Source organism: Lissotriton vulgaris, chromosome 9 (assembly GCF_964263255.1).
Source record: "Lissotriton vulgaris chromosome 9, aLisVul1.2, whole genome shotgun sequence".
Classification (NCBI taxonomy): Eukaryota; Metazoa; Chordata; class Amphibia; order Caudata; family Salamandridae; genus Lissotriton; species Lissotriton vulgaris.
Window position 1 is genome coordinate 253,374,612 of NC_141697.1, and position 19,868 is coordinate 253,394,479.

Consider the following 19,868-nt stretch of genomic DNA (forward strand, 5'->3'; position numbering starts at 1 on the left):
TGCTTTAACTGGTGCTTATGTAAAGCGCACCCAAACTTTTGGGTTGAGTCCGCGCTATATAAAACATCAAAAAGATTTGATTAAAATTACAACTTAGTCATTGAAGTGCTCAAATTCCTTCGTGGTGAATTTGTGCTAGATAAATGTGCCTAAAATTGAAAAATATTACAATTGTGGACAAGCAAGACTATAGGAATTTTGATTCTGGCATAGCCCCAAGCTACAGGAGACCTACCTTCAACTGCATCAATAGTGTTTTGGTTCTGCAATGTCTCCAAAAATGACCATACTAAATGGCAGCATACACCATATTGGAAACATTAAAAGGCCAGTTTCCGGTCATTGACTTTTCGTTCTGCAGATGCGCAAAGATTGTTTGATGGAACTCTGTTATTTGCTTTTTTTGCATGTTCACATCACTCGAGGCACAAGGGATTATTAAACAATTAACCAATTTCCAACACATTGTCAAATTAGCTAAAGGAGCAGTTTCCAAACACTAAATTTAAGAACAACAAATACAAAATGATTGTTTGCTAGGACTCTATTACTTTGGGTTTCTTTTTGAATGCTCACTTCACTCGAGGCCCAACGGGTTAGTAAACAATTTTCGAATTTCCGACACTTTGTCCAAAATGCTACCCTTCCTTCCCCACTGTGCACACTGGAACTATGCTTCAAGAGTACAAGCATTCAGCCACTCAACCTTCTCTTATAAAATAGTCCATCTCAACCACCGTTTGCACATCACTGTATAATACTGGCTTAAGTGCTTTAGGACCTCCTAAATGGTTAGCCTTTGTGGATGACTCACCCTCCCCCGCACCACTAATCAACGAGTTGTGCAACAGATACAAAACAGATCTGGAGCTTAGCTCCTACCTATTTGTTTTTTTTCCATCACCAAAAAGGCAAAGCTATCCACACAGTTCCATGCCATACAATTCAACACAACACATTTCCAATCGACACCACATAATTCAACAAACCATATAATTCAACTAAACAACACAATCACACAACACATCATATACATCCAGTCCCCACCACACATCTCCACAAAATTAAACAGTACACCACATAATTAAACTCAACTACATACTACTCCACAACACAGAATACCATTCCAAACAATTACACTCCATAATGCACAATCCCACTCCGCATAATCTCAGTACACTCAATACCACATAATTACTATACACACATTTACACTGCAACCCATGCCACATAATTCCACTTCACAAATGCACTCCACACCACACAATTCAACAACTAACAATTCCAATCCAACCCATATAATTCCACTACACACTACATACATGCACTCCTTAACACATGGGTAAAAGACCTTGTAATTTACAACACCATTAGTCCTAACTCAACCTATTGTATTTTCAAGGCTTGTTTTAAAGTGGGTGCCCTGGTGCCCACCTAGGGAACTCTCAACATATCCAAATGTTGGGGGATTCGGGAGGAGCCTCAAGGCCCCTGCAGCTCATGCTAGCTCCCCAGCCAGCACCCCTTGTGTATGCCGGTGGAAGCCCACTATATATTTTATTTTTTATGTGAGAGCCCCTATGCCCACCCGGGGCACCCACAACAGCCACATTTTGAGCCCCAAGGCCTCTGTCGGCTCCCTAGTCAGCACTATACTGATAGCATGCAATTATTTGTTTATAGCCTGCAATTTATTTTTCTTTTTTTAAGTGGGTGCCCCTGTGCCCCAAAAAAATGCCAATGTAGGGGGCAGTGGAGGGAGCCCAGATGTCCCTGCGGTTCCAGCCGACTCTCCGGTTACTTGCGGAAACCAGCTCTTTTACTTTGCTCCCACTAGGGCGAGAGCAGCATTTCTGTCTGCTTATGCTCGGGTGAGAGCAAAGTTGTGTTCCCTGCCCGGGAAACTGATCAGGGAATTGCATTTCTATTCCCTGCTCGCACTCTCTCAAGCAGGAAACACCAGTGTCCTGGGCGATGGGCTACACAGGAGACTGCAGCAATCATTGGGCTTCCGGGATGGAGTCCCCAAGGCTATTGTAGGGCTTGGGGAGAAGGGCTGCATGCCATGTCCCAAAAATTGAACACACAGCCCCGGGGGATAAGGTACCCCAAGCCTCAAGAAGGATTCACAGTCCCATTAAAAAAATGTTTAATTTTTTGCCTGAGGGGTTTTGCCACCCTATACATTTTGTAGGTCTAGCGACTTGCGTTGCAGTGCGCAGCATTACTCGTGCAGCGCAAGACCTCTTGTAAGGGGGTTTTGAAAGCTTTCCACACGCCCGTGCGTGTGATCAGGCTTTCGCTAGCAGCCATTGGGTTTCGCGTGTTTTATTTTTTAAAAAGGTCCTTAATTGGGCAAAGGCGGGCGCATGTCCCCCCTTTGCAACGCCCATTCCCGTCAGTGTCTAGCACGCGCAGCAGTGCGCGTTCGCCTCGCTGCCGCGCTCCCTCGCCCCCGCTCCTCTGTGGTTCGCGCGCTGCCATAATCTTATCAGAACCATCTTGGGGAAGCGAGCACAGGCCTTGGGGGATACACTCTCCTGAGCCTTCCACAAGTATTTCCAGGCCGTACACATAGATCCTGCGATGGGGAAGGGAGCAGTCTATTCACCACAACCACCTCCCTCTTTCCAGACAAGTGACCCTTGCCCCAAACCCTGGATGTAGCCTACTCCCACCCTCATACGCTTGGGTGATCCCGCTAGCCACCTCAACCACCTGGAATGTAAATATTTTCCTAGTGTACGGCAGGAGTCGGGCAGAAATAATCACCAAGATGCTAGGGCCAGCCCACAATGCACCATTGAGAAGCGCACATCAGGTGGGCCGCGCCCAGTTCTACCCACCTCCCCAATTTTGTACACAAAGTCACAGAATTCCGTTCATCCGTGACATCCATTATACATACACCCTAAAATGTGCAAAAGGAGAAAGAATGGACTTTTCTGGCTGTCAACCCCACTCCGAGAAACGAGCTTCTGTAAGATGTGTTACTATGTGGCTGTGTAAAACAAGGACTTGTGTGCTTGTGAGGCACCATGTGCACCGCTGTGAAATAACTTCACACTCTGTTAACAGTTACCCCCATGTCATCACCGGGCACTGGTGTTTCCCAAGAGCAAACCAATAGAATCCGTGACCCGCAATTGCTGACAGCTGAGTTTGACCCTAACATAAGCCCCAGAGTCATTCCGAGATATTCGCAGCTCGCTGGAAAACAGCGCGAGAAAAGGGAACACCGTGCTATGTACTTCTGTATATTTGTGTGTAGAAAATGTATTCACGCGCGTAGGGAGAAAAGCGTACAGAAGAGAAGTATCTAAATATGAAATACACACGGTTCGAAACGTCCACAGGCACAAACCAACACACATGGACAAAGCCATTGTCACAGAAATATAATTAAAAAAAGATGCGCATACGCACACACTGTGCTTTTAGAAACTGAAAAGCATAGAAACACATGCGCGCATTAGTTTTCAAACATCCGTGAAATCATTCCTTACACCTGCAGGTGCATTCAAACAATACGACCTTGACCTCCAAGTCTGCGTTTCATTTCTCTTCTTAAAAGTCCACCCCACAAGTACCCCGTTGTTCCACCCCCTCTGACTGGGGGGGGGGGGCGAGGGGGGGGGGGAGGTGTGTGTGTGTGTGTGTCTGGCCTCGAAGAGGTGGAGAGGTGTTTAAACAAGTGCACAAGAGGCTGCGGAAGAGTTCACATGTGACTCACTTCAGCCTCGAGGGCTCTCTAGCAGTGTTTACCTGTTTACACTCTCAGGTAGTTCAAACGCGTGCCTCGCGCCTTCCAGCTCGCCCTTTGAAATGTGCGCTCGCTCTTCATTAATGTGCCGGAGGATTCGGCTGAGTGCTGAGGAATAATTTCAATTGTCTATGCTAAGCACGTTGCTATCCTGCTTATTTCAATGAGTATCAAATGTAGCCATTCAAAGGGAAGCATGGATGGACACGTGATGCAAAAGAGTATCTGTCTGTCTGTCTGTCGTTTTGGTTCTTTTCTTACATAAAATGCAAAATACAGTGATATAAAACCTGTATATCACAGGAAACCCTGAAATATGAAAAATATTTCATGGTTACTTCTGAAATATGGATTTCAACTTCCTAATGATAACTTCCAAACCACTCTGCAGAGGTTTAAAGCTATCAGGGCTATTAGGATAATGCTGCATGGATGATCATATTAGGTGGCAAGGCTATTTAAATTATCTGGCAAAACTTGCAAAGTATGCAGCACATTCTCTCACAATTTTATTTTCACCCATTTGAGCTAGAAACAATATTTTTGAATTATGTTTCAAATATATGATAAATCCTGTAAACCCATGACTATGAGGTGCATGCTACAATAACAGACTATATTATCTATCTATCTATCTATCTATCTGAAAACAGGCTAATGTGACATTATAATTATGTATGGTAATAAGATCATATCTACCATTAAAACAAGCATTTGCAATGCAATAGGTCTCGCATTATAAAAGTTTGAGCAGTTGGCATTGCTAATAAAAATGCAACACTAGCACCTGACTGCCTCAAACTAACTACACAACATAAAACAGACCACAGTTCTTCAAATCAGCCACAATACCTGAAACTGATCACAGTACATGAAACTAACTGCAGTGCGATATCTGAAACTGACCACAACCCTTGAGACAAGCATATGTGGTACTGAGTGGTATTATGTTGAGCGTAGTTATGTTGTATTAAGTAGAGTGTAAATATGTGTTGTAAATATGTGTTGTGTAATTATGTGGTATTGAGCGTTATGATGTGGAGAGTATTTATGTTGCATTGATTAGTGTGTAAATATGTGGTTTGTAATTGTATGGTACTGAGTGGTATGCGGGGTCTATTTATGTTGCATTGAGTAGGGTACATAACTACACTCAACATAATACCACTCAGTATCACATAATTACACTGTATTCAATACAACATAAATACACTCCACATACCACTCAGTACAACATAATTGCACGCCACATAATTACTCTCTACTTAACGCAACATAAATACACTCCACACAATACCAATCTGTGCCACATAATAATACAACACATAAATACACTGTACTCAATGCAACATAAATACACACCTTTCACTCAAGTTCATGCTATATAAAAATAAAACTTGCAAGTACAAAGAAAAATGCGTCGGAATCAATATCTCAATCACCATTAACTGGACAGGAAAATATTAATTAATCCTTCCACAGAAAGAATTTCTCACATTTATTTATCTTGAATAAACGTCACCAACTCAAACTGTAATTCTTCATATTTATATATATATATATATATATATATATATATATATATATATATATACACTTGATAGCAATAAAAACAATAGATGCTTTCAAAATAGCTAATGAAATATGTAGCCACAAGTTATTTATCCAATCAATAGTCAAAAGATCCCTCAAGTTACCCTAATCAATAATACAGATGCTATCCAAATATAAACAACGGCATTCTGTCAAGAGATCGCCCTGTGTTCTCATAGGTGAGTACAACAATGGACTACGTTTTTTTAGTCCTTCTCTTAATCTTTTTTGTACTCTCACACTTATTATATAATTTCTTTAATATTTTATAGGGCTTCTCCACTCAAGGTCGAGGCTTTTCGGCCTGACATATATTAGGCCTCATCAGGACTGGGGTGATGAGCTGGGTACCTACTGTAAATGTAAATGTGGGTGTACTTGTAAAGCGCACTGCGACTCCAGGGAGTATCCTGGCGCTGAAGACCGCTGGGGAACCCATCTGGTTTTCCCTGTGAGATTGTCCCTTTCTGGGTATCGCCAAGGTGAAACCAGGCATCCCCAGCGTCTGTGGGGGGCCGTTGTAGAGATGAGGTAAGCTTAATGCCCAGAGTTGCCGAGTGTGTTCCCTGGTTAGAGTAGGCACCGAGGCAAGAATTATCGAGTCCGTTTTGACCCTGGTCCACGACCCTGCCGCGTCGGGAATTGAACCCTGGTCCCGGGCCGTTCTCTACTTACGGGTCTGCCGCCTCTAACCAGTGAGCCACACCACTCCACAAGAGTGGTGTGGTGTTATGTAGATATGTAACGCGATATCTGACGACATGTAAGAGATCCCTGCGTTTCTGCACAGGAATGTCACTTGCTTGACTTCCAATAAAGTTCTTACGATTCTTTGACGCGGTTCCGGTATATTTACAACCCCGGGTCGCGTGTTTCAAAGGCTGTTAACACTCGGTTTCCTTTTTCTTTTTTCTATCTCCGGCTCGCTTCATATTTTCCAGCGCAGCTCGAAGTCGCCATACTATCTCGTCTTCCGTAACCAGCTTTCTTCTGAACACAGTCACTTATAATCTTTTGTCTAGATTTACCTTTAGAAAAATTGGCTTACATTGATCCTTTCCACATTGAGAGTACTTCGAAGACTGTTTCACTTGTCCCTCATGCTACAACAGTGGTCAGTTATGAGAGCTACAAGATGTTACAAACCTCCAAAGTCCAGTCTGCATTTTCCCTTCCGAGTATTCTTAAAGCACAAAAGAGCATTATTGAGGATGGGTGGTAGACTGAATTACTTATTAAGCATGTGTCACCAGGAAGAAAAAGGTAGGTGTCCATCAGAGGTGAAAAGGGCAGGGCCCTAGAAAGTACATAAGTGGCATATATCAGAAAGAAAAGAAAGGGCGCCTGATGGAGATGACAATGTGTACCAGCTAAAAAGGGAAGGGTGTGCATCTCCCACAGAAGAACGATAAAATGTGGGTTGCTTTCTTGGAAGGAAATGAGAAGTACATCTAGAGAAGCAAGAGAATCATGGCCAGCTTAAGGTAAGAGAGTTTACTCACCCGAATCTGGATAAATCTCCTTTAGGGGATAGATCACCTGTGAAAAAAAGTAAAGTGAAACTATAGCAAACACATATGTACACCACTTTACCAATGCATCACTCCAACCTTTGAATAAATATATACTCAACTACATCTGCATCAACATTGTATTGCTCCAACCTTTGAATAAATATTTACTCAACTATATATGCATCAACCTTGTTGCCTGGATCCCAGACACCTGTACAGGTGAATGATGATATAGCAAGAGTGAAATTGAAGGCGAAAGAAGATACCCAGGGCAGGGAAAATCTTTAATAGGCGAAGAAAAACAGAGGAACTTTTCATGCCAAGAAGAATTTGGAGGTTAGGGCGGCAGATATGAAAGGAGGAAGATATCTCCATGAGGACAGGGCAGATTTCCAACACACTGCATCTCCCAGATGGAGGTTTTAAGAGAAGAGACCTGCAAGAAAGGCTACAAGACAAGGTGTGGTGGAGAGGGGAGGGAGCAGGAAAGAGATGCACAGTGAAGGAAGAAATCAGAAGTACCTGAAGACTGATTGAATACAAAATCTAAATTCCAATGGCCATACCTGCTCACGCAATGTTCCATCTGTGAAGTAGGGTCTCTGTGGCAGAAAAAGTATCCCATGGGGCCCAAAACAGGAAGGTCTCTGAATACTGCCTGCAAGAGAAAGAAATAAAGTGTGAGTGAAGATGAGAGATCAGAATACTACTTGCAGGAAAAAAGGCATAAGAGAGGAGGGAGGTCTATTGATGCGGCCTCAGGAGTGGCAAAGGGTGAATGAGTAAACAACAGAGGTCAGTGACCACTGCGTACAGGGCACAGAAATAATGAACAAACATTTGCAATGCAATAGGTCTCGCATTAGGAAAGTTTGAGCTATTGGTATTGTAAATGACACATTTTTTATTTATGTGTTGGTATTGAAAATAGCGAAATTAATAGCTTTGTAATTTACAATGCCAATAGTTTTAACTTTCGCAAATGTGACACCTATCGCATTTGTAATGCAATATGTGTATTATTTACGTGACTTAGATGTATCAATATTACAAATAAAAATTGCTTTTATTATTTGTTTAATAATTAATACTTAAATAAAAGTTATTGTAATTTATAATGGCAATAGCTTAAACTTTTGTAAATAACTTTTGTGAAGATTATGTTCAGTGTATTTTATTGTGACGAAAATCCAAGAACAGAAGTGAAATATTAACATCTTTGTGACATTTGTAATAAAGCTTGAAACATTGAGAGAACATATTTGAACCAGTTGTTGTTAAATAGTTGCACAGATTGATGCTGTGGTGGCGCTGAGTGATGCTGTGGTGATGCGATAGATAGATAGAGAGAGGGCGATAGATAGAGTGAGGGCGATAGATAGATAGAAAGAGGGCGATAGATAGATAGAAAGAGGGCGATAGGTAGCTAGAGGGTGATAGATAGAGGGAGGGCGATAGATAGAGGGAGGGAGGGCGATAGATAGAGGGAGGGAGGGCGATAGATAGAGGGAGGGCGATAGATAGAGGGAGGGCGATAGATAGAGGGAGGGCGATAGATAGAGGGAGGGCGATAGATAGAAGGAGGGCGATAGATAGAGGGAGGGCGATAGATAGAGGGAGCGTGATAGATAGATAGTGATGGCGATAGATAGATAGATAGATAGTGATGGCGATAGATAGATAGAGTGATGGCGATAGAGTGAGTGCGATAGACAGATAGAGTGATGGCGACAGATAGATAGAGTGAGGGCGACAGGCGACAGCTAGATAGAGTGAGGGCGACAGATAGATAGTGAGTGCGATAGATAGAGTGAGGTGGCCTTGTGGTGGACGTGGTGGTGGACGTGGTGGTGGTGGACATTGTGGTGGTGGATGTGGTGGAGGTGGGTGTGGTGGACATAGTGGTGGTGGATGTGGTGGTGGTGGATGTGGTGGTGGACGTGGTGGTGGAGGAGGACGTAGTGGTGGAGGACGTAGTGGTGGAGGACGTAGTGGTGGAGGACGTAGTGGTGAATGTAGTGGTGGACTTGGTGGTGGCAGTGGATGTGGTGGTGGTGGAGGTAGATGTGGTGGTGGTGGAGGTAGATGTGGTGGTGGTGGAGGTAGATGTGGTGGTGGTGGAGGTAGAAGTGGTGGTGGTGGAGGTAGACGTGGTGGTAGACGTGGTAGTGGCCTCGTGGTGGACGTGGTGGTGGCCGTTGTGGTGGTGGTGGTGGTGGTGGTGGACGTAGTGGTGGTGGACGTAGTGGTGGTGGACGTAGTGGTGGTGGACGTAGTGGTGGTGGTGGTGGTGGTGGTGGTGGTGGAGGTGGTGGCTGTGGACGTGGTGGTGGTGGATGTAGTGGTGGTAGACATGGTGGTGGTGGATGTGGTGAATGCGGTGGTGGACGTGGTGGTGGACATGGTCCTGGTGGTGGTGGATGTGGTGGTGGTAGTGGTGGTGGACGTGGTGGTGGTGGACATAGTGGTGGTGGGCATAGTGGTGGTGGACATAGTGGTGGTGGTGGACGTGGTGGTGGTGGACGTGGTGGTGGTGGACGTGATGGTGGTGGATTGCTAGCAGCAAGCAGTAGTTCGGCCATAGACAGGCTAGAATTCACTTGTCGCCACTATAGCGCCTCTCTATGGATCTTTGCAAAGCAGGAGTTTCCTCCAGGTAGCATAGGTTGCATAGACTAGATAAGCCAGTTTATATGACCAAGGCACATAATTTAGTGTGCCGACTACATTTCTGCTTCTGTTTTCTTCGTTTTTGTATGTCTCTAGTTGCTTAACATTCTTACAAGTGGCAGAAAGTCAGCAAATTGCTGTAAAAAACTAATTTGTTAGAACAATGCGACTCTGGAATCTTGGTCGTTATAAATGGCCATGCATTATCATACATGCATATAAAACACTTCTAGTCTCAACAACGGTGCCTATAGAAACAGCATCTAAAGCAGAGCACAGCTACAGATGCAAAACATATGCACATTGAGCCAACCATTACTACCTTCTTGAAATGGTGTCACTCCTAATGAAGGAAGAAGCACAAAGCACATTTTGGACACATGGAATGCAGCTTTAGTTTTCTGTAAGTGACTGCAAACAGAGGGTGAAAAAAAAAGAAGGCGTTGTTTGCTCTGACCTCATAGGTAATGTGTACAGTTGGAAATATGCTTGAAGTGAGGCAGTGCACCCACACTAGTTGAAAAAATAACCCAGCAGAAGCAGATTTAAGAATCACAACGTTTCCCGTAGACTTAACATAGTGCCCGTTCAAGTCAGAGTTGCACACATATTTGTAAGACTCAGGCCTCGTGATGCACACTAATATATAGTTCGTATGGAGCTTGGTCGGCATTTGCAGCCATGTCGTGGATACAAAAAAAGGACTGGTCTGCCCTTCTACGTCAGGGTTTGCATCAATGTAATTGCGCTTGCATTTATATAGCGCTTAGTACCCCTGCTGAGGCTTCGAAGTGCTTTTCGGCAAGTAACCAAAAGTATAATGGTGGATTAGAATAGGGAAATAAGAGTTGAACCAAATCATTTAACAAAGTCCACGGAATATTTCCGATGCGGAAAACGAAAAATGCCTGACTCTGAAAAATGCATTCTAAAGGCTGAAAATGCTTACATAATGCCTAACAGTTTAGTGCTAAAAGCGGGCAACCTTTTTAGGTCTCGGCTAGTAACGCGCTGAAAGCGCGTTCTCGCCAGAGAACTATTGTCGGCGTCTCAGCAGGCTGAGAGCACTGAAGTGAGACAAGACCTGGCCGGGCGCAGCGTTTCCCCATAGGATAACGTTGTGCACGCGGCCAGGTCTTGTATCCACAGCATTCCAGGGCTGACCGGATCGCGTCGTGCGCCTCTCTGGAATGCAGGGGGAGTCTGCAGAGAGGCGCGCGGCGCTTCAGCAACAAGCCCGGGCTATGGCTCCCGAGTGCATGTTAAGCAGATAGAACATGTAGCAAACAAACCGCTCACACGCAAATCACGAGATTCACTCTGTGAGACTCCCGCGGCTCTTCGCGGCTCATGGCGGCGGCAGAGGTAGGCCCCCAGCGGGGCTCTCCCAGTAGCAGAGGCAGAGGCACCCCCAGCGAGGCTTTCAGCGGCCCCGGGCACCCCACAGCACTGCCCCTGCCTGCAGACCCTGAGGTGTGAGAGTCCTGACTTTTGACCCATCCCGCCTGCTGTCCCACGCCGCGGGCCCTGCGGCTTATGGCCCAGGGCAGGGATTGTCCTCGCCTCCAGCGCACTCTTAGCGCCAGACCTGCCCCGTTCTTTTCCAGGCAGGACTGGTGCCAGCTGTCTCTCGAGTCGGGATTTTGCCCGCTGCTCGTTTGTTTCAAGGATTTTACTTCACCGCTGCCCATTCCCTCCCTGCCGGAGCAGGACCTCATCCCTTCCTGCTGCACCTCGACTCCGCGGGAGCAGCCGCATGCCCAGGCCGGCAAACTCTGAGAGGAGGGGGGCAGCATGTGGAGTAGGTAGGTATGTCATAACGTCCTTGCTGCCTACAGCCCACACATCTTCGCTCAAGTTCGGCAACATCTCCAAGCGCAAAGACATCTCCAGAACCCCCTCACACTACAGCAGAACCGCAGCATACAGATCCCCGTCACAGCCGCATCACCCACTTCAACGCTCCGCCACAGACACCCGATAGCACACTTACACAGCAGCATACCCGTCGCCAGAGTGGGCAACAGATTGCAACAGAGCTCTCCACACAACTCACACAGCCGAGTGCACACCACAGTCCCTTAGCCGTGATACATTAACAGAGCCTCCTACCCAATATCACGAGCGCCGACACACGCCTACGCCCAGCACGTCCCCACAGACCTTAACACATCACCAGGCTCCAGTACCTGATGCCAACAGTCCCTACATCCGTGCCAAAGCCCCACACAGCTACATCACATGTCCATGGCCACAGCTCACCCCTCTCTACAGCCACATCTCATTCTTATAACCACCTCACGACTGCAGCCATTTTATTCTCAGTCACGTCACCGCATACCGACAGCAACATCACATCTACACCACACATCGCATCCCCCTGACACAGCACAACCCCACTGACCCCAATGCATTTGCAAAGAGCAATGCCAATAGCACTAACTTTAACAATGCCGAGACCATTGCATTGTAAATGCTTGTTATAAACAGTGACTGATTCATTCCCTTGAAAACTCTGGGGTGCCGTGTATTGTGTTTTGATTTTTAAGTAACTTGTTGGCAGGAGGATTAGCGCGGCGTCGCTGTATTTTACGCCGGTTGTGTACCGTCGTTTCCACTGGATGTCACGCGAGAACATGAAATAAGGGGATATATACAGGGCAAGGTAATTTTAATTTCAGATCATGGTCTCAGCAGCACTATTCTATAGAAGGTTCAGGGACCCTTTAATTTGTACTGCATTTCTTTTAACGGTGTGAACAAAAAACGGTGTATCAAAGACAAGCCTGTGATTTTCATTCAGCATTTAACCATCACACGGGGCATTTAACACTTGCGCCAGTGGCTGTTATAAATGCATTTTTAAACATTTAAAATAAACTGAGCACATGCAATGTGATTTTAAATAATTAAAGGGAGGAGGACAGAATGGAAGAGTGGAGTCAGGAAAGAAGCTTTTAGGGGCGGGACTGCGTATCCCTTTGAAGCACGGCTCCGCGGCCGTGAACAGGGATGTAATTAGGGGGAGGAGAGGGAGGAGAAGTGGAGAAGTGAGGCCGAGCAACAGAAGGCTTTGAAGTGGATGCGCTTGAGGCAGGCGGAATTGCTCTCACCTATGGGCAAACTATTTGCTTTGGCAATCAGGTGGGGTTGGAAAAGCAAAGGTGGGTGGAGATGGATAACAAGAGGGCAGATGGGGATGGAAAACAGGAAGGTATAACAATAATTCATTAAAAAAAATGCCACTTTTAAATGTTATAGGTCCCTAAAAACACAAATGTAAAATATTCCATTTGGGCCTGGACAGAGAAAGTCAAGTATGAATCCCATCGGACTCCAAGGGAGGATTTAAATTTTTTGGGCAGGCATTCAAAGACAAATAAGGTATTAGTAAACACGCCTCCTGCTGCTCAGGGCCTGGGTTTAAGGTACCGAGATTGGACATTTTGGTATTAGCTGAAGAAAGCAGGGTTAGTGCACTAGTGCTTACTGTTTTCCGGCATGCTAGTGCCTCAACGCAGATCCTGTTCTAGCTCTTCAAAATGCCACAGAGAATCCATTCCCACGGCAAAGAGGCGCAGACAGGACAATATCCTTAAAGTTACGCGCAAGTGTTCATGTTACTGCTGAGGTGGGGGGAAGAGGGCATACTTGGTATGGGGCGGGGTAAAAACTGCCCATGACCCCACTCTTTCGGCATAGTTTGTCCAAGTACCCTTCTTTGCACCAATAAACCCGTCCTTCGGTCTGGACGTCAGGAACCACACATGACATCTCTGGACCCTGGAAATGAGTGGCTGCACAAATCCAGTTGCAACCAGCGGTTTTGTTGTGTAAATAGAAAAACACATATTTGCATATTTGTTAAAGACGAACCCCGCCAAACCGACTGGAAATCTCTTCAGAGCAGCAGCTACGGCAGGAGGGGCAAGCGGCCGGGTTATTTTGGGGAGTCAGATTTAACACAGGGCGTCTTTAATAAAAACATGAGCCAGCTCCTGGCGAGCAGGCTGAATTTTCAAAACATTTCCTCATATCCTGAGAAAAGCGCGGAAAAAAGGTCTTAAAGTGTAGGGAAAACAGACGGATAGAAAGCAGGCTCAACTCTGGCCTGTGAAATGTGGTATGGGTGGGAGAGAGGCGACGGGCACAGACGCTCAGAAAAGAGAAGAAATAGGAAGAGGGGCAGAAAAGACAAAAGGGAGCCAGAAGGGAAACGAGCTAGGAGGGAAAAAAAGAACAGAGGGAGATACGAAGAAAGGAAGGGAAGAAAAGAAGATGTGGAAAGGGAAAAAAAGTCAGGAGAAAGAGATGTGGATGAAGCTATGCTTGCAGGCATATATTTGCATAGTGCTCTTGCCATTCGCATGACCTTGCGGCGCAGGAGAACCTTAACTCCCCTTTCTATATGCATGAGATCAGTGGAGCTATGTCTCATCGAGGAATAAATGCATCTCCGCTATCCTCCAGCAAACAAGGTGACAGCCTAATGAATGGACCTCGATGGTAATTAGCGATGGAGATGCTAATAATGAAATGCATTTACATTTCAATCAAGAATAACAAAGAGAGGGGGGTGCAAGGGAAGGAGAGGTGGAGGGTGGGGTGTGGGACATGAGAGGTTTTAAAAGGCGCACATGAGAAGGGTTTCAAGAGGACAAGTGGCGGTAGCGGGAAATCAATGAGGGATTTACAGAATGGCTGCAAAAGAAGCAATGAGCGAGACAAGGGGAGGACACTCCGGGAGAGAGAGGGGTGGCAGGGATGGGGACAGAGAGTGAGAGAGAGGCAGAGATAGAAAATGGGAGGGATTGAGAGATGGAGAAAAAAGGAGAGCACAGGCAGAGAGAGACAGAGGAGGTAGGCCAAGGGAGTCTGTGAAAGAGAGAGGCAAAACGAGAAGGAATTAACAAGGGGGAGCGGCATGCATAATCCTGATCTAGGAAGAAGCCCAGGGGAGCTTTGAAGCTCTCGGAGAATGCGAGTCACGGCCTGGCGGCCGTGAATTGTGAAGCAGTGGGCGGGGAAGCACAGGAGCAAATGGTAAGGGGAGGAGAAATGCTGCTGGCAGGCGGAAGGCTCGGGCAAGCTTGTGCATGAGAGCACATGCACTCGTGGAAATCCGCTTGGGAGAGCTTAGTTTAACTCTTGGTTTCACTGCAATAGACTCGTTCTATTCATTCCTGCGGAATGGAATAGGCCGAGACCTAAAAAGTGATGCTAAAAGATGTAAAGACCGATTGCACAAACAGTGAAAGGGAGTTAGATGAAATCTGAAAGATAGCTGGAGGATTTATTATGTGGGTATGATGGTAGGTCTGTGAATGATCCCTGCAGGAGAAGAAAATAATGTAAGAGAGAAGCAGGGTGGTTTGTGAATACTATTTACAGGAGAAACAAATTATGTGTGCAAAAGGAACAACTGTTAATAGTATTCAGGGAAAGGTAAAGGATATCTGAACACGCAGGAAGTTCTGTGTAGGCTGCACGTATAAGAGGAAAGAATAGGTGAGCAAAGCAGGTTTATGTTGAAACTGATTGCATGAGAAAGGATGTAAGAGTGAGGCAAGGAGGTCTATCATTACCTTCTGTAAAGAAAAGGGTGTATGAAAGGCGTTGGGAGATCTGTGAACACTGAACATGAAAAAGGATGTACAAGTGCAACTGGGAGAGCTACTAATATTTAAAGCAGAAGAAAGGATGTTTGAGTCAATAAAGGAGGTATGTGAATAACATAAGAAGGAGAAAGGATGTACAAGTGCAGGAGAGAGATCAATGCTTTCTGCAAATGAAAGAATGCGTTAGTGAAGCTAGGAGGTCTGACTACAGTCAACACAAGAAAGGATGTATGAGAGCAGCAGGGAGATCTATCAATATTTCCTGCACAAGAAAGTATGTGTGAGTGAAGCAAAGAGGTCTGTGAATACGGTAAGCAGGAGGAAGGGTGTACGAGGGCAGATCTGTCCATAAATCCTTCAGAAGATAGGATGTTTGAAAGAAGCAAGGAGATTTGTGAATACTGTCAGCTGGAGAAAGAATGTACAGGTGTATTAGGGAGATCTATCAATATTACTGACAGAAGAAATGATATGTGAGTGAAGCAAGGCGGTCTGTGAATATTGACAGCAGGAGAAATTATCCCTGCAGAATGAGTGACTAAATAAGTTCCTGTCCTGGATTAGCATTGGTGAAGCCCCCCCACATTTGTATGAAGGAACAGAATGTTGAAAGAGATCCTCCCCTGCAAAGGGAGCTAGTGTGCTCTTCTTGGGTGGATAGCGATGGCTTCTTTAACCTAAATGTAGGAGAGTAGGGTCTGCAATCCTATGATCACCCCAGATTTTTTCTTTTTGCTTCACTGGTTTATGACTTCCCTGGCTGTGGTCCTGCTAATCAGACCCACAGCCTAGCTGTTCTCTCACTAAATTGACACGTGTACCTTAGGTGCATTTACCAATTGGTACTGGGCCACCTTATCAGACCCTGTAACTCAGGGCATAGGTGTACCCAGGGCCTACGAGGGGCTGCAGCATGTATCATGCCACCCCTGGCTGGCCATCTAAATCTGACAACTGGCTGCACGACAGCTGGGGCAAGGTGGTGTAATCACCCTTTGCTTTAGATATAGTATACCTATATCTAACCCTAAAATGGACACATAGATTCCTATCAGTCACTCCTATGGCAGGCCTTAATAATCCTGAAGGCAGAGTGCTTGGAATCATGTGAGATGGTACTCTGGCATGAGCTGAGCCCGTCTGCAGCTTGTGAAACCAAGTCCTAATAGCTTTTCTATGATAACGCGTACCATATACTCTTAAGTGCATTATAATCCTCGCGGTTATATGCCAACTCTGGTATCGCTTTATCAAAACATGTCGAGTAAGGTGTCATACGAATTGGAACACTAACCCCTCGCCAATTCTGGCGACGGGGTTAGCATTCCACCCTTCTAGAGGGACACGACATGTGTGTAACTGTGAACCCCGGTTAAAGTTAACTCGAGCCTCAGCATCACAAAATGGATGCTGCCACCACAGACACAAGTCTGACCTCCTGCTGCTGGGAGTCCTTCCAACGAGGAGAGCTTGGACAAAGGGTTTCCTGTCAGGGGCGGTGCTAGCACCATCCCAGATAGGATTTTGTGTATCCTGGGTAGGCAGGGCTGAATAGGAAGGTGACTGCAAGTGGCACCCCGGTGCTCACTATGCATAGGCCGGCTTGAACCAGTTCCAGGGGCACACCAGCCCCTGAGCTGGGGAAAGTCCGGCATGGGAGAGGGGTGTAACCACCCCCCTTCCTGGTCCCACCCATGGGCAGGACCTAGTCCCGTACCAGCCCCTTTCTTTAGTATAAAGGTGGGAGTGGGGACCCTTCCAAATTAGATCATCTTTGAATCCTGAAACTACTTTCTACGAAAGGAACTCAAGACTTCTTCCTAAGATTTCTCCCTTGTGACTAAGGAGTAGTCACCCTGCATCTGAGGGCACCAACTAAGTAACCTGCGGTTTGCTGCACGTCCTTCCTCCGGAACCAGACCGACCAGCACGACGAGACCCGGCTTCCCTGGCACCTCTGACCTCTACCTGCATCATCAGCCCAGCTGAGATTCGTGGGTGTGACGAGACCTCGAGGGACCGGCCATCTTCAGAACTGCACTACGCTTATCCAGCACGACCGCCAAGGGATCCTCGAGTGAGTGCTTTGGGGTGTGAGAAGCCCTAACCCTGAGCAGCTCCAGCACCGAAGTCCAACCCCCCAGCATCCACGAGATCTGCGTGGGGCCCTTCTGCTCTTTGCTGCTCACCGCGTTGTCCGGCCACTTGCCTGCTGGCTTGTAGCCCTCTTGACGACGAACGACGACACTTCCATCGCTGGTCTGGTTGCTCCAGACTGGCCCTTGCTCCCCTCCAACAGAGGAGCACCCCGGACCCTCCTGGTCCACTCCAGACGCCATTTTGAGTCCACCGCGTGGGCTTGCATTTGCCAAGAGTTGTTGCCCCAATCCTGGGTCCAGCATCGCCGACAGCAGATACCTTCGTGGGACAGCTCGCACCTCCATCCTGGTCGCCGACAACGCCTACTGGTCCGAGAGACTGCAGAGCCCAGCGTCGCCCACTCACCTGGTCGAGGTGACTTCATCCGGTGCCATCCTGGTGCCCATCTAATCACTGGCTAGTGATTCAGAACTTGGTCCCCTCTGCTTACAGGTACTCTTCTTCAGCTGACCCAGTCCTTGGATCAGCCCGGAACATCTTCACTGGTCGCCTGCCAGCAACTTCCACTTCAGGCTCCTGGTTCGTCAACAAGGGTTTCCGACGACACTTGAACCCTATGCAGCCGCAGCCCCTGGGCTAGGTAAACAGAGTACCACGGTGCTCCAGCGTAGAACAACTCTCTAAGTGTCTAGATCCACTTTCGTTTTTGACCTACCTAGTCGGGTTCGCCCGAGAACACTAACTTTGTAATTTCTAGCAACCATAGACTTTGTCCCGCATTACGCGTGAGAGTTTCCACTCTGCACACGACGTCCCTAGGCCTCCTGCTTCTACTCTCAGGGTTCAGCATTGTAGGTCCAGCGTTTCTGAAGTCTATAAGAGTAGTACTTACCTGCTAGTAATTTCGCATTCCACTTCCAGAGTATATGGTTTTTCGTGCCCCTCGGGCATTTGTGTAAATAGTGCGACTTTCAGAATTTCTTTAAGAGCTTTGTATTGTGCTTAGCACCCTGTCCTCATAAAGAGTCCAGGGCTGTTGTGTTCTAAATAAATATCCTTTTATTTTCATAACAACTTGTGTGGTGTCCTTTCACTTGGTTTTCAAGGGGTATATGTGATGGTATAACAGCTGGCTTAACACGCCCTCTAGAGTTTAGCCTAAAGACTGCTCTTGTCCATGCTACTAGGATAGCTGGTCTATCAGGTTGACTTACAACCAATCATCAATAAGGGTCATTTGGACTGATACATAGTGATCACTAGAATAGTGAGCACTGCATATCAGGCCAATTTCTCACACTAAACATAAGGCATCCCTATAAAGAAGGGAGGTAGTTGGAGTCAGCCTGAAATAGAGGGCATTGCTACAGAAGCCTGCTCAACTACAGATCCTCACCGGTCCAACTACGCGAGCCCTTTGTCTTGGCTCCGGGGAAATGCATGGACTCTCGGCCCCACCCAGAACAATGGAGCGTTTTTTAGATGATCCGTGGCTGTGGAGGAGTGATTCTGTGGGCCTGGTGACCCTCTATTATGGTCTCTACTGCGAGGGACTCTTGGACTAGATGCCACAGCTCCCCACCTAACTGCCCCAGGAGCCCTCATTCAGTGTATTGCAGCTGGCCCTACTCCCTGTTGGATTCCTGTGGTATGCTGAGCTGGGAGCAGTGTGGACCCCACCATCATTTTGCTGTGTTAACAATGCACGCTGCAGTGCCTTCTAGGGAGTACCCTTCAGGTGCCTGGAAACCTTTCGTCCCTCTTGATTGCTAACCCTCCTGAGGCGGAAGCCGGGAGGTTGTGTTTATGTACTCTCATGCTGAATGCTTGAAACGATCTATTCCTCTTTTTAAATTCGCCGCATTTTAGATATACTTATTTGCACCGTTGAGGAATTATTGCACCGTTTTTCCCTTAGTACTTCGTTGCACTTTAGATTACTTAAAATTGCACCTTTACTTTGAGGGAGCATTACGCTAACATACCCACCTGGTTAGACTCTTGCTGACCCCGTGCCCCGCTTATGACAGCTGGCTTCCCGGTTGCTCGGTCGATTAGGCGCTGAATCACACGGACCCAGAGCACTGCGGGCGCCATCTTGGGGGAAGTCTAACGATCACAACGCTCTAGTCCACAGCACATAAAAGAAACAGCTATGCCTCCGCGTAGCGGACGCGTTCAGCGGACGCGCCGGACCTGCGCCGGAGTCGCGCCAGAGTCCAGCCCGTCTGCGCCCGTCCGCGCCAGGACGTCGCCCCTCGCACAAGCCCAAGGAGACACTAAAAAAAGGTTACTATAGATACTCTAAGAACGAACTACTGTCTTTTAACCACAGACATGAAAACTGTACTAAATTCAGCCTTAACCACAACAACTCCCTTGCCGTGTGCCCCTGTCGATTCCACGCGCCTATACTTACACTTCCAACGTCTTGCATCAAAACCCCCCCTTCAACCCTTAGACTAGGTCTTTTGAATGTCAGGTCCCTTCCAAAACACCATCTAGAAATCTTCGAGTTGCTATCCAACCAAACCTATGACGTTCTATTTGTTACAGTAACTTGGTTGAAGGATGATATGGACTCCATCATAAACTTAGCAACCCCTAAGG

The 19,868-nt window shown here is 46.6% G+C and overlaps 1 protein-coding gene across 3 annotated transcripts in view; it reads right to left on the reverse strand.

Annotated features, from left to right (window-relative positions):
• ABCD4 (ATP binding cassette subfamily D member 4) overlaps positions 1 to 19,868 on the reverse strand; it is a 214,238-nt gene that overhangs the window by 33,463 nt on the left and 160,907 nt on the right. For all 3 annotated transcript variants that reach the window (XM_086937481.1, XM_086937482.1, XM_086937483.1), the window contains 2 exons: positions 7,437 to 7,528; positions 6,859 to 6,895 (listed from right to left, as the gene is read on the reverse strand). In XM_086937481.1, the coding sequence (XP_086793607.1) occupies positions 6,859 to 6,895; positions 7,437 to 7,528 (129 nt within the window). The remainder of the gene's footprint in view (positions 1 to 6,858; positions 6,896 to 7,436; positions 7,529 to 19,868) is intronic.